This window comes from Dromaius novaehollandiae, chromosome 20, assembly GCF_036370855.1.
Source record: "Dromaius novaehollandiae isolate bDroNov1 chromosome 20, bDroNov1.hap1, whole genome shotgun sequence".
NCBI classification, from domain to species: domain Eukaryota; kingdom Metazoa; phylum Chordata; class Aves; order Casuariiformes; family Dromaiidae; genus Dromaius; species Dromaius novaehollandiae.
This window is the reverse complement of record NC_088117.1, coordinates 11,842,688-11,856,142: the sequence shown is the minus strand read 5'-3', so window position 1 is coordinate 11,856,142 and position 13,455 is coordinate 11,842,688. Positions and strand designations below refer to the sequence as shown.

Here is a 13,455-nt window from a genome sequence, read left to right as displayed (position 1 = left end):
TTTAATTTCATTGACCTATTTTTTCATTTGCTATGATTGAAGTTTAGCAACTAGAGAAAATGTTACTAACAATGGTATCCTTTATCATATTTTTGCTTGAAAAATGATATCATTCACATAAGAAATTTTCTGTATTCCAATGAACAGGTGCAGGTGAAAGATACAGTAGATCACTTTGTTGGAAACCTCCCCATAACTGTCACTGTAAAATCATTTAGCGAGCAAATGGATGCGACTGAGCTGATATCTGAGGGTTCGGAGTCTGGGAGAAGAAAAACAAGTGTGAATGATGGAACTGCTTTATTTGTTGTTAATATCCCATCTGATAACAAAATATTAGAGTTTCAGGTGAGTTAAATCGTCCCATTAATTTATTTCTTAAATGGTTTAATTGTGTAATTTTGCCAATGAATGACACTGATGGGAAGATTTTGCACTTAAAAATTAGTAGTCTCTAAACTTAGAGATTGATCAGAGTTATGAAATGTAAGTGCTGTAATGAAATATTACTTGTATATTAAATTGTTCTAAAACTAATTTTTTGCTGAGAATAAGAAAAAAGCAAATTAAGTGTATATCCTAATTTGTCACATTATTTCTTAATATTTTTAAATACAGAGTCTAAATGAATCATGTAAGAAAAATCTCTGAAAGGGCTTTTCTCACTATGTAGAGAGGTATACTACTGACCTTGTCTGCTCTATTTATTTATGTTCAATTTCTATACTGACGTTTTGATTTGATTTGATGTTATAGATCTTTTTGTTAAAGAAATCGTGAAAGCCTTGAGTGGGCTTTTATTTTATTAATCCCTCTGAATAATATATTACAGAACATTTTTAATGTTGTGCGAATTTGGTTTTCGAAATACAATTTTGTACTTAAACTATTCAGAAGTCAGGACACCCAGTTTTTGCTTCCTCCTTTACTACAAAACTTTTTCTGCTATTCATATCTATTTAGGTTAGAACTGCAGATCCAAGTCTTTCGGATGAAAACCAAGCGACTAAAACCTATGAAGCAAAAGCTTATTCATCACTAAGTCAGAGTTACCTGTATATTGACTGGGCTTCAAACCACAAAATACTGGAAGTAGGCAATTTCGTAAATATTAATGTATACCCACGTAGTCACTATATTCATAAAATACATCACTACAGCTATTTGGTAAGTAACAGATGTTTCCATATGAAATATTGTATTATGATTTAATAAATGGTCTAGGATGAAGAACCTCCACAATCAAGAGCTATCCTCAGCACTAAATACGTCCGGTTCAGACGACTATTCAAATTTTCTATACTGCTTTTGTCATATAAAATGCTGACATGAGTAATTACTTAGAAAGTGGGGAAAAAGAGAGAGTGAGAGAGAAATCAGTCTCTATTTGAAAATATTCGTCAGCCCTGTATTAATTAATTGTTACCAATGCTTCTTTTTAGAGGATGAAGGAGAGAGTCCCCTTCTCTTGAACTAGACACACTGATCCCAGATGTATTTTTATGTGTACTGAAATAGAGCTTAACACAAAATAGTTATTGCATGTAAGAAATATATTGAATATAAAATTTAACTTTTTTATTCCGCATCTTTCTATCATAGGTCATGTCAAAAGGGAAGATAGTAAGCTTTGGAACTCAAGAGAGAATTAAGGATTTGGAATATGAGCATCTAAGTTTTCAGATAACCCAAGAAATGGTTCCTTCAGCCCGTCTTATTGTTTACTATATTGTCATGGGAGAAGAAACTGCTGAGTTAGTAGCTGATTCAGTTTGGCTGAATGTGGAACAGAAGTGTGGGAATAATCTTGATGTGAGTAGTAAAATACACACTAAAACTTGTAGGTGTGGACTCATTTTATGATGAGATTTTTACTTGGAATTACTCACGTTCTTTAACATTTCCCCACATATTAAGGTGTCCGCCTTCAGATGCATTTGTTTTGGAACAGCACGCTTTTAAAATGACCAATATTTGTTTTCAATTTATAGATTAAGCTGCTATCAAGCAAACAGATACTGAAGCCAGGAGAAGTTGTATCACTTAACATGAAAACGCAGTTCAGTTCCTTTGTTGCTCTGTCATCTATTGACAAAGCAGTGTATGGAGTCACAGGAGGAGGAAAGAGACCTATGGAAAAAGTTAAGTAGTAGCCACAAAAGAAAAATAGCTATTTGTGTCATGTTCATATTCAAATGCATGCTATTACGGTTCATGCATTCAATAAACCTGAAAATAGGAAAAAGAGCAATTCAATTCAGAATAAAAATTGCTGTTTTAAATCTAACAGTTAAAAAAAACAATAAAAAAAATTAATTTGCAATGTTTTGATTTCCAGTAAAAGTAGGTTGTGGTTTTAAAGCCAGATCTGAGCTGTCTTACCAGAACCATTCAGACTTGGCCAATAATAGGCTACCGTATTAGAGAGTTCCTTGTTCAAAGAAGCGTGGTGCTTCTTAGTACTTCCTATAATTTTTTCAGGTTGTATTTTTAAGGCATTTTACATAAACATGTGTATGTATGTAAAGTATGAATATCTGTCACTGAAAGGTTTCCATTCTTGTGATAAAATGTCGCAGTTCTTCAATAATTCTGAATGAGATACAATATATATAGAAGAACAGGAAAGTAGTTTTGCACCAACCTTGTATCATTTGAATCTGTTTTATAGCACTATTCAATGCTAGGTAAAGATACCTGAGTTACTTTTAAACAAGCTAGTTTGAGTATTAGATGTGTTATAGCCATATTAGTGAAACATTTCTGCCTGATTCAACAACATGACTTGTTAGCTCAGCTTTGTGCCACAGCAAAGTGTCTGTGTTGGTTCTGGTGCTTGAATTGGCTTAAGTATCACTAAATGGTACATTTTGGTGAGTTGTGAAGACATCTTCCAGACAAAACTGGCCATTTTGCAAAGCTGTAATTCTCTCATTCGTCATATAATGCCATCCACATTTTAGTTAGCTGGTGATGTACTTTTTCCTCAGATAATGCTACATTTGGAAAAGAGTGACCTTGGATGTGGTGCTGGAGGAGGACGGAACAATGTTGATGTATTTCGAATGGCTGGGCTTACGTTTTTAACTAATGCAAATGCTGATGATTCAAATGAAGCAGGTATATTATGTACTTAAACATGAAATTGTGGATTTCCTTTTCTGAAGTGTTCTTTTGTGGCTCACAGTTATGGTGCTGGAACTTTATGAAATTATTAGAGAACACATATACTAAGAAATATGATTTTGAGGGAGGAAAACATCCCAGCTTGTGGATCAGTTATTGTAATTGAAATGAGCATAATTAAAATAGCGAATGAAAAATAACTCCCATATAGAATGTGATTTTATACAATTATTTTAAAGTTATGCTGTTACAAAAACATTACAGCTTTTGTATTTTTTAATAGATGAAACCTGCAATGAAATTTTGAGAACCAAACGGTCTGATTTCAAGGAACGGATACTCCAGGAAGGTGCTTAAAAATTCTATTTAAATATATAATTATGAAAAAAGATCACGTCCCTTAGAAATCAAGATTTTAAGTGTCTACTTACTACTTTTAATTACTGTATTTGCTTAATATAGGGGATAGAGAGAGATTGACAAATATTGACGATGACACTGTAGAGGACCCCATTTATAAAGCCTCTTTGCCATATGCTTATGAAGTCACTGAGATTTAAGCATATGCTTAAAATATAGCATAATTTTAAGTTCTTTTTTTCTTCTGAAGAGGCATAACCCAAAAACTCTCAATACTACCATGTGGCAGTTTTCCCCAGTAACAACCTGCCAGGGACCAAGCCTGTCAGAACTTTTGTCTTTTAAGTCTTGAAGTGTAATAAAGCTCTTCTTTGTCTTGTCTATTTTATATTTTTAATTCAGAACAGTAGTGATTTAGACAGTTAAGGATGTGTCACCAGTATTTTAAAACTGACAAATTTATATTCATCCTCAAATCTATGCCTTTGTTGAAATTCTGCAAGTTTTAAAAATAACTTCAGTATAACTAGTTAAAATGCATTTTAAAGTAAAAACGTCATCTCAAGGAAGGGATTGGGTAATTTATATTACTATTTCAGCATCCAAATATAAACATCCAGAAATTCGAAAATGTTGTATGGCTGGTGTAAAAGCATATCCAGTCAGTGAGACTTGCAGTGATAGAGCTCGACGAATTCGGAGTAGTGAAAAGTGCATTTCGGCATTCAAAGATTGCTGTGAATTCGCAAACAGACTGCGGGAGGAAGAGCCTAATAAGCTCCTGATATTGGCAAGAATGCGTAAGTACCAGAGTTTTAACTCCTGGGTGGACATGTGATGAAATAACTCATGTGGCATACGAAAAGACATAGAGTTGATAGCTTTGTTAATCTGTTAACCCCTCTGTATTATGTCAGGGTTATTCCAGAAGGAATTTTGCCAGTCTCCAAAGATCTTGGCTGAATACCCATGAGCGGGGTAGGAGAGCTCTCCAGTGCAGCCCTAACAGAATAAAGAATTGCTGTGTTCCATCCATACTTAAAACAAGCAGATGTGCAATAAGGGAGCATCACTGTCTGTGAAGGCAGTGCTAAACTTCAGTACTGTCTAGAGGCTAGACTTGAATCCTGTTCCCAGGCCCAAAACAGCCAAATGGGTTTCTCAGGAAAGATCAGTGGGAGCACAGTTTCTCATCTCCCAATCTCTCCCTATAATTACTAGTCCACAAGTTATGCCGTCTGGCTAATGGATGAGTATTCACATATGTAAATGGTTGAGATTGGAAAACACAAGATTTTTGATGAGGGTAGTTAGCTACTTTTTTCTTTCCTTAGGAATAACCTAAGGCAAATAGGCAGAATGTAGTATCACAGAAAGAAAGGACAATGATTTCGAAGCCTTTGGCAGAAGGCTTTTGGCAGGTTTTTTACTTGCTTTATTTATCTTCAGATTTTGAGGCCGTATTGGAATTGGATGAAGCAGACATACGAAGTTATTTCCCTGAAAGCTGGTTATGGGAAGTTCATGAAGTTTCTCCAAGGTACTGCTTTCTCAATCAGTTACTAGTATTTGACTAAGTCATCAGTTTTTTAGAAAGTAAATGCTAAAATTGAGGTAACCTGGGTAACCTTAATTGTACCCCTTGTGACGTGTTAAAATGCAGTCTCATACAGCATGCTATTTATGCCATATTGTCTTGTATGCAGGAAAAGCTGTCTGGTGCCTCTAAGTCACTTTTCCTTTCACTTTTGACCTTGCTAAACACCAGCTTCTGTAGAGTCAGCCAGAAACAAACTTATGCAAACAAAAATCCAGAGGTCCTGTTCTCTAAGTATGCTATGTCACTGCTTGTCTCGTCTGAGTCTATCTTAGACACAGGAGTTGCTTGGGGCACATGCTGTCTTTCTGTTGATTGGTTGTTGGTGATAACAAATGACTATTGATAATATATAAATGTGCTAACTGTATAAGAAAAAAAACACTTCTAAACGCAGGTCAAAGACTCTGTCTATCACTCTGCCTGATTCACTGACTACCTGGGAAGTACAAGGTGTTGGCATATCTGATAAAGGTAGGTACTGTAAACAAATTAAGTTGTAGACCAAGGATTAGGGAGTTTTTCTGTTTGGATTTTGCAGATCTTCCTTTTTACGTTGCCATATGTAGGTTTTTTTTTTTTAATTTATTTATTTTTCTGGTGGTTAATCAGGAAAGAAAACATCAGGATATATTTTTTATGGCTGTAAGAATGGCTGTACTGGGCAAAACAAAGGTCTGTCTAGCCTAGTATTTTTTCTTTGAGAGTGGCCCAATAATAGATGACTAGGAGGAGGATGAGAATAGCACAAATACTCTGACTCTTTCCTGGCACTACTTAAGTGTCCTGCTATCAATGACTTAGGGACTTGAGGAACGGAAGAAGCAGTTTCTGATAGATATGATAGTCCAAACAGAAGAGTTGCTTCTAGGTTTAGGAAGGAGCAGAGGCCCAATGGACCAGCGTGTCTGCGAGTACATTAGAAGAGTGGCAGATAGCAACTTGGAACAGAATGTAAGAGCCTGGTCACTTTTGAAAAAGCTGAACAATTTCAAAATACCTTTTGAAAACTTATAAGCCATCAATAAAGGCAGCAAGGATATGAAGAGTTTTTCAAACTTGTTTATCAGAAGAGTGGATGAGATAGTGTGCTTTTATGTTTTTCATTTTCTTAGGTATATGTGTTGCGGAGCCCCTGGAAGTGCAGGTTTCAAAGGATATCTTCTTGAGCATTTATGTTCCTTATTCTGTGGTGCGAGGAGAACAAATTGAGTTAAAAGGATCAGTTTATAACTATGGAGATTCTGTAATTAAGGTATTTTGTGGTATTAGTAAGTTTTGTAGAAATATTAACATAATTAACTGAAAAGGCATTTTCTCTGTGAGCGTTCAGTATAAATGGATCGGATTTTCAGATACTTCAGCCAGCTGTGGTCTACATAACTCTGTAACAATGAGCAGCAATCATTAAAAGTTTTACCCCAGCCGTGCTGCTGATTACAATGTTGTCATGCTCTTGCCTAGCAACTTTGAACCTGGTGCAATAGTAGTAGTGAAAAGTTAAGATGCAGTTTTTCTATTCCAAGTGTTAGGACAACATGCCAAATAAATGATGGGATTTTGGGAATGACCTGATCCAGAACTAGTAGATTACGTTGTCTATGGATTTAATGAGAAAGCAGTATTTTTAAGGAAATGCATTCAGACAGAAGGGTGCAAAATAATTATTGAAAAACTTCAAAGAGAAGTATGTGAAGGTCTCTGTATGATGACTAGTACAGTGGTTCCTTGGTCTTGCTAGTGAACATTTGTTAGTGTGTCTCTAGTGCAAGTAATAGTAATTCCAAAGTTAGTAACATTTGTCCATTGTAAACAGAAAAAAAGTATTACAGTAATAGAATGTTCATTATAATAGTTCAATGGATTTAATATTTCTCTGGTGTTGTACATGTCATGGAAGTGAACGTTTTTAATCTTTCAATATTTCAGTTCTGTGTTAAAATAGCAGCTGGAGATGGAATCTGTTCTTTTGGAGATACTGCAACTACTGGGGTGATGATACACAAGTGTAATTTTAAGTATCTAGATGGTGGTTCATCATTACCAATTACATTCAGGATACTTCCTTTGGAATTAGGTCTTCATACTATCAACTTTACACTGCTGACCGCCCGGAATAGTGAAATTGTAGTTAAAACACTACGTGTAATGGTAAGGAAAAAAAAATCAAAATGTTTAGAATGTTTTTGAATTTCATATTGATTCAGTCACAAGGAATACAAAATACATGAAATCAAAATATAAATATCGCTATGTCTTAATACTATCAGATTCCCAGATATCATGTGATATCATTGACTTCATTAGGATATATGCAGTGAAAAAATGCATGATTGGATATTTAAATGCTTATATTTTTAACCCTTGCATATAAGAATTTTCAGAATTATATATAAATTTTTATATATATATAAAATAAATAAAATACTGTATTCTAAGTTACTCTGAGTTTCCAACTGCTTAAACTTACTTCATGGAAAGATAGATATTTTTATAATTTTATTTTTGTTGTAACTTTATATTTTTGTAAATTTATATTTTCCTAAGCTTTTATTTAAATCTTTTCTTAAATTTTATTTAAGATTTTGTGAGCTATAGCACCAGCTAAATGTACATAGAATAGAAGTAGAAGAGTAAAGTAAAAGTCAACCATAGAAAAGGATGTATAGGGCAAAGATATTCTAGTTTTAAACTGTTGCTTCAGCTGATATGTTTAATTAAACAAAAGTGTTTCTATTTTCTGCTTACTTCTTCCTTCTTAATGATTTTAGCCAGAAGGCATTAAAAGAGAACTTCATGCAGGTTTTACTTTGGATCCGCAAGGTGTTTATGGTATGAGAATTGATTATGTGTGTACCTCATCTGCTTTGTTTATGTTTTCATTTTGTTGTTTCATGCAGTTATGACAATCAACTTTTCAGTTAAAAACGAAAAGCAGCAGTTCTCCTTCCTGACATACGTCCATTCATATATCCTTTCCATGGATTTCTTGTGCTTTCATAGACTAACAAATCCATCTCAAAAAAGCTAGTTGATTCAATTCAAAAGTAGTTGATTCAATTCTTAAAGGAACCTTCATGTAGATCTTTTTATATGGTATGAAGATTTAGTTTTCTCAGTGAGCCTGAAAACCAATTAGCAAGTCAATTTTAAATAGAATATGTTCTCATTTAACTAGAGGCAAATCTGAAACCACAATCTCTAGGTCAAGTTCATATACTCTCTTAACAGCAGCAACAAAGAAAGATTAGTAAGTGTTTGGATCTGATTTTTTTCAATAGTTGATATTGTTTGTATGTGCATTTGGGTATATTTCTATATTTCAGTTGTGATCTTTAAATCTGGCTATTACATTTGAATCCTGTATTGATTTAGCTCATGCCATATGCTGTACGTACATTTTCCATTACAGGTTTAATCAAGAGACGACAAGAATTTAGATATAAAATCCCCCTAAATGTGGTGCCTAAAACGAAAATTGATAGAAGTGTCAGTGTAAAAGGTAAATGGAATTGAAACTTTTAGTCTACTGCGTATTTACTTTTTCTATACTTACTCTTTCTTATTCCTTTGATTAAATTTGTCTGAATTCATTCCTAGGTTCTGCTTCTCTTGAGGAAGGCTCTAGAGATGACTTTTTCTTTTGAAGTTTAAATAACTAATATGAAATTTTTTTTTCTTTCCACAGGGCATCTTATGGGTGAAGTGATTGCCACAGTCCTCAATCCTAGTGGTCTCGATTTTCTTACTAACCTGCCAAAGGGCAGTGCAGAGGCGGAGCTTATGAGTGTTGCCCCAGTATTTTATGTGTTTCACTACCTGGAACAATCAAATAACTGGCATATACTGGGTCCTAAAACCTTAGCTTCAAGAACTGAAATGAGGAGGAAGATGAAAGAAGGTAGAAAAATATATCTTCTTCTCTTGTTTTAGATTTGTAGAGATGCGTAGCCTTTGCTTGAGGAAGATAATACATCTGAGTGAGCAAATACGATTTTAATATAAATCTTTTTTTCATAACCGCTAAGTCTGCCTAATATATTCCTTAGGAATTGTAAGCATCTTGTCGTTCAGAAATCCTGACTTCTCATATAGCATGTGGAAGAATGGGCAAGCTAGCACATGGTGAGTTAAAAATCTTTTTGTTAGAATGGATTAAAAAAACTTGATTCAATTCTTTGCTTTCTTATTATAATTGATTTTTAAAGGGTGATACTTTATAGTAAACAGGGCAGGTGGGCTTGATGGTAGATTTAAATGGTGCTTACAACTTGGAATAGTATCTTTTGATTCCTTGGTTTCACTTGCCAAATCTTTTATTTGGGTCCACAGTTCACACAATTACGACCAAGTTGCACCAAGAGTTAGGAGTAGACGTACCTGAGATAATCTCTAGGATTTTGCTCAGTTCTGAAACCTCCTCTTCTGGCTTGGAATTGTACAAAAGGATTATGTAGGCCTTGGTTCCCTGCAGAAGTCAGCCTGAGCAAAGGTCACACCCTGCGTTTGAAGAATGAAAGCAAAGAGTAGGGATGTGGGCAAGGGGAAAAAGGTGCTAGCCCTTGTTCACACAAATATGATATTTAGGAAATATCAGATAAGGAGGGGCTTGTATTGTTTGTTTAAAATGGAATTTGCCTTTGCAAATAAGTAAAAATACCTAGTCACTGTTTTGCTGTTCACGAAGGCCAATGCAACTGACTCATAAAAGGAAGGAACAAATGAGATGTTCCAAGGCATTCTGTGCATAAGAAAATGAAATATTTCAGGAATATATCCTGAAACATGAGATTTGATCAACTATATTTTAAATGCTTAGCTTAAAATTAATTATGAGTAATTATTGCATGTTAGTTATGTTAAATTAAAAATTCATCTACAATATTTCTTTGTGTGCAGGGGCTGAATCATAAGTAGTGCAAATTTGTGGCTAAGTAATCTCTAACAATGCTGCTGTTTTTTTTTTTTAAAAAAAAAATTGTATCTACTAATTAAAACAAATATATTCTGTTGGATTTCCTTGGCAGGTTGTCAGCTTTTGCTTTAAGGATTTTTGGACAAGTTAATCAATACATAAGTCTTGATCAGCTTTCTGTTTGTAATTCACTTCTGTGGCTGATTGATAACTGTCAAATGCCAGATGGGTCATTCAGTGAATTTTCAAGTTATCAACCAGTGAAACTACAGGTATGAAACCTCAATGTTTTATGTGTGTATACACGAAAAGCTAAAGGTACCAGGAGGTATTGTGTTTTAGGAATGCAAGATATTTTAAGCTTCATTTCACCAGAACATCTGGGCAAGACAATTTTTCTAATTTCCTGTAAACTCATTTAAGAACAGCACAATCTTGCATACTTTTCTGTCCTCCCACTAAAAGTAGCTACTTGCCACTTCTTAGAATTTAGAAAAAAATAATATGTATGTTGATTTTGTACAATATAATAGTCTTTGCTTGCCAGTAGTTTTTTTTGTATTTTGGTCTATTTCTACCAATAAGCTAATACCTTCAAAAGAGTCAACATATTTTCAGGTAAAATCAAATTGACCTTTGTTACAGGAATTTCTATTCATTTCCTCACCTAAGCTGTAAAAAGTTGTTTCTATTTGAATGAACTGTTTTTCCTATTTAATTACTTATGTATTTGATTTTGTAGGGTACATTACCTACAGAGGCTAAAGAAAAATCTTTGTATCTCACAGCATTTTCTCTTATTGGAATTGACAAGACAATTAAAATATGTCCTACTCAGGTAAATAATATTCTTTTTTTCTGCCTATAGTCATGTTCTGGTATTCTCATTTCTTCCGGCTCTATTAACATTAGAGCAGAGAATCAAGAGGCTGTTTTCAGTTTCAGATGTTAAGATTTATTTGCTTTACTAGTCTTTGGCTTTCAAAATAAGTAAAAGAACAATAGCGAAATTCTGGAGCACTTTATTCTAGGATTTATTGTAGAAGATACTGTATGTGCCTATATTGTCTTGATAGATGTATTTTAAAATGTGTGAGTAACATGTGTAAACTGTAGCCCGTTTATCTTCTCAGAGAATCCATGATGCTAGAAATAGAGCAGGAGATTATTTGTTGAAAAATGTGCAATCTGCTGAAAGCCCCTTTACGATGGCAATAACTACGTATGCTTTAGCTCTTGTGGACTTGAACCATCAGTCTGCACGGTCAGCATTCTCTGCACTGAAGAAGGAAGCGTTTGTCATAGGTACAACTTATTCCAATCTATTTTCAGATTATTTGAAAGGTTTTTTTTATTTTAAAATATTGATATAGCTATCTAATTTCTCTTTCATGGGAATTCTGTATGGGGATTTAGGTTAATAGTGTGACTGAAATATTTTAATCATTTTCATACATATGATAGAAGGGATGTTTTACTTAAACAGGAGAAAGTAAAATAAAGCTTTTCAGAACAAGTCATCTTCAACACCAAGAGATGAGATTTCAGTCCACTAAAATTTACTTATCTTAATGGTTTTACTTTTCACTTGTGGTGGTGTTTACAGACTGCAAACATAATAAATATTCTGCTTCTCTTTGACCAAGAACAATAGAACTAAACCCCATCACTTTCAGTTACAGTAAAAACAATAATACAGGATGAGCTGTTACTTTTTCTATTAATTGTTTTTTATCATTTCATTCACGCAGCTTTCCTAATCCACTGTTAGCACCTAAGGTGAAAACCATATTATTTCAGTCCCCTTTTCATTTATTACTCCACAGATCAGCTCAATGATATTGTGATCAGATGCTCTTCCTCTTCTGCTACATATTTCTGCTTAGACCTGATTTTGGGCTTTCTCCTTTGCTTAATACTATTTTTTTTGTCTGTTTTCTTACAATGACGTCATCTGAAGCCTATGTGCTAACATCTGGACAAGATGGACAAAATATGTCTGGTCTTCCCTTCTGATTCTGATGAAACCAATTGCTAAATGATGACCCCCAAAATCAATTAATTAGTAACGGGGTCCTACCATCAGATGCTCATTTTTCACAGCTGTGTGTTTTTTAAAAAATGTTTAGTTCACTGTCTAAAAGTTAAGCTGATCTATAGGTCTTGCAGCCAAATGGTACCACTGGGATACAAATTTCCGACTGGTTGCTGAATGTCTTCGTAGCCTCTTGGGAATGCTCTTCCTTTTCAGTGCTTTTTGTCACAAACAAGAACCTCACAGTGTTCTCTTCCAAGTAACTGTTTCTTCCGGAATAGAATAGCTTTGTTCTGTGTCTGTCAAAAGTGGCTTTTTAAAAAAAGAAATTTCTTTATTTTGTTGGTTTGGCCTCCCAACTCTGTCAGTGTTTAGGACCAGCAACTCTCTGGATATGCATCAGGTCTGTTTATCATCAGTTTCCAAAATAAATGTCTGACTTAAGAGCGTAAGGAAAGCACATCTTCATCTCCTGATAAAAGCAGAAAGAGTTCTTCCTTTTCTCCTTGACCTGTGTAGACAATAGTCCATCTTGTTTAGCCTGGGTAGAGGTTCTTGCTGTCTTCAATAGGAAACCTTTCTTTTATACTTTTGCAGGTGACCCACCTATTTATCGTTTTTGGAAAGATGCTTTCAAAACGGTAGGCAAAGACACTCCACACGCTGTTACTGCACAAATGGTTGAAACTACTGCATATGCCTTGCTTACTGCTTTGTTGAGAGGGGACAAAAACTATGCTAATCCAATTATCAAATGGTTGTCTGAAGAACAAAGATATGGTGGAGGATTTTATTCGACTCAGGTAAGCTTTTAAGTATTTTGTTCCCATTCTTCCAATACCAAATTCTGAGAAGGCTTAAGAGTAATATCATTAGATGACCAAATTGGCAACCTGGTTGCCCTACGCACAGGACAGGTGTCAAGTGACTCTGTTACTGTGATTTTCTTTGTCTGTGGGAAACGTGACTTCTTTGCATGAAGTCCGTTATAAATAGAAATCTGCAAGCTGATTCCACTGACTTCAGATATGCTGAATGAAAAGAATCATACTAGGAGAAGTGTTTTCCCCAAGTTTGTTATAAAACAGAATGTTTCATTTCATAACATTGTTTTCCACAAAAATGGAATGCAGTGTTTAGAAAATTTACATTTTTTCATTGTAAAAACTGTGTTAGTATACATGAATGGATGAGAACAGTCAGGTGAAATTTGCTGGATTTCTCATATGCTTTCTGTAAACTAGTCATACTGTATAAAATACTCTAATTCATGCAATGTCCCAATTTTTTTAAACTATAAAAAGAAATCTATTAAAAAGAAGCTGATGAATGTTTTGTTTTATTCTGCTTTGCCTGCTTCTTTTTTAGTACTTGTATACATATTTTAAAATTGTCTAAGTATGCCTAGGAGTACAGTGTTAA

General features: G+C 34.3%; 1 protein-coding gene across 3 annotated transcripts in view; it reads left to right on the top strand.

Annotated features, from left to right (window-relative positions):
- C5 (complement C5) overlaps positions 1-13,455 on the top strand; it is a 34,601-nt gene that overhangs the window by 8,695 nt on the left and 12,451 nt on the right. For all 3 annotated transcript variants that reach the window (XM_026094467.2, XM_064523896.1, XM_026094469.2), the window contains 19 exons: positions 148-348; positions 964-1,167; positions 1,603-1,812; positions 1,992-2,141; positions 2,991-3,120; positions 3,410-3,475; positions 4,086-4,286; positions 4,936-5,026; positions 5,481-5,557; positions 6,199-6,338; positions 7,013-7,234; positions 7,855-7,915; positions 8,496-8,585; positions 8,772-8,984; positions 9,133-9,208; positions 10,111-10,270; positions 10,741-10,836; positions 11,132-11,303; positions 12,631-12,836. In XM_026094467.2, the coding sequence (XP_025950252.2) occupies positions 148-348; positions 964-1,167; positions 1,603-1,812; positions 1,992-2,141; positions 2,991-3,120; positions 3,410-3,475; positions 4,086-4,286; positions 4,936-5,026; positions 5,481-5,557; positions 6,199-6,338; positions 7,013-7,234; positions 7,855-7,915; positions 8,496-8,585; positions 8,772-8,984; positions 9,133-9,208; positions 10,111-10,270; positions 10,741-10,836; positions 11,132-11,303; positions 12,631-12,836 (2,766 nt within the window). The remainder of the gene's footprint in view (positions 1-147; positions 349-963; positions 1,168-1,602; positions 1,813-1,991; positions 2,142-2,990; positions 3,121-3,409; positions 3,476-4,085; positions 4,287-4,935; positions 5,027-5,480; positions 5,558-6,198; positions 6,339-7,012; positions 7,235-7,854; positions 7,916-8,495; positions 8,586-8,771; positions 8,985-9,132; positions 9,209-10,110; positions 10,271-10,740; positions 10,837-11,131; positions 11,304-12,630; positions 12,837-13,455) is intronic.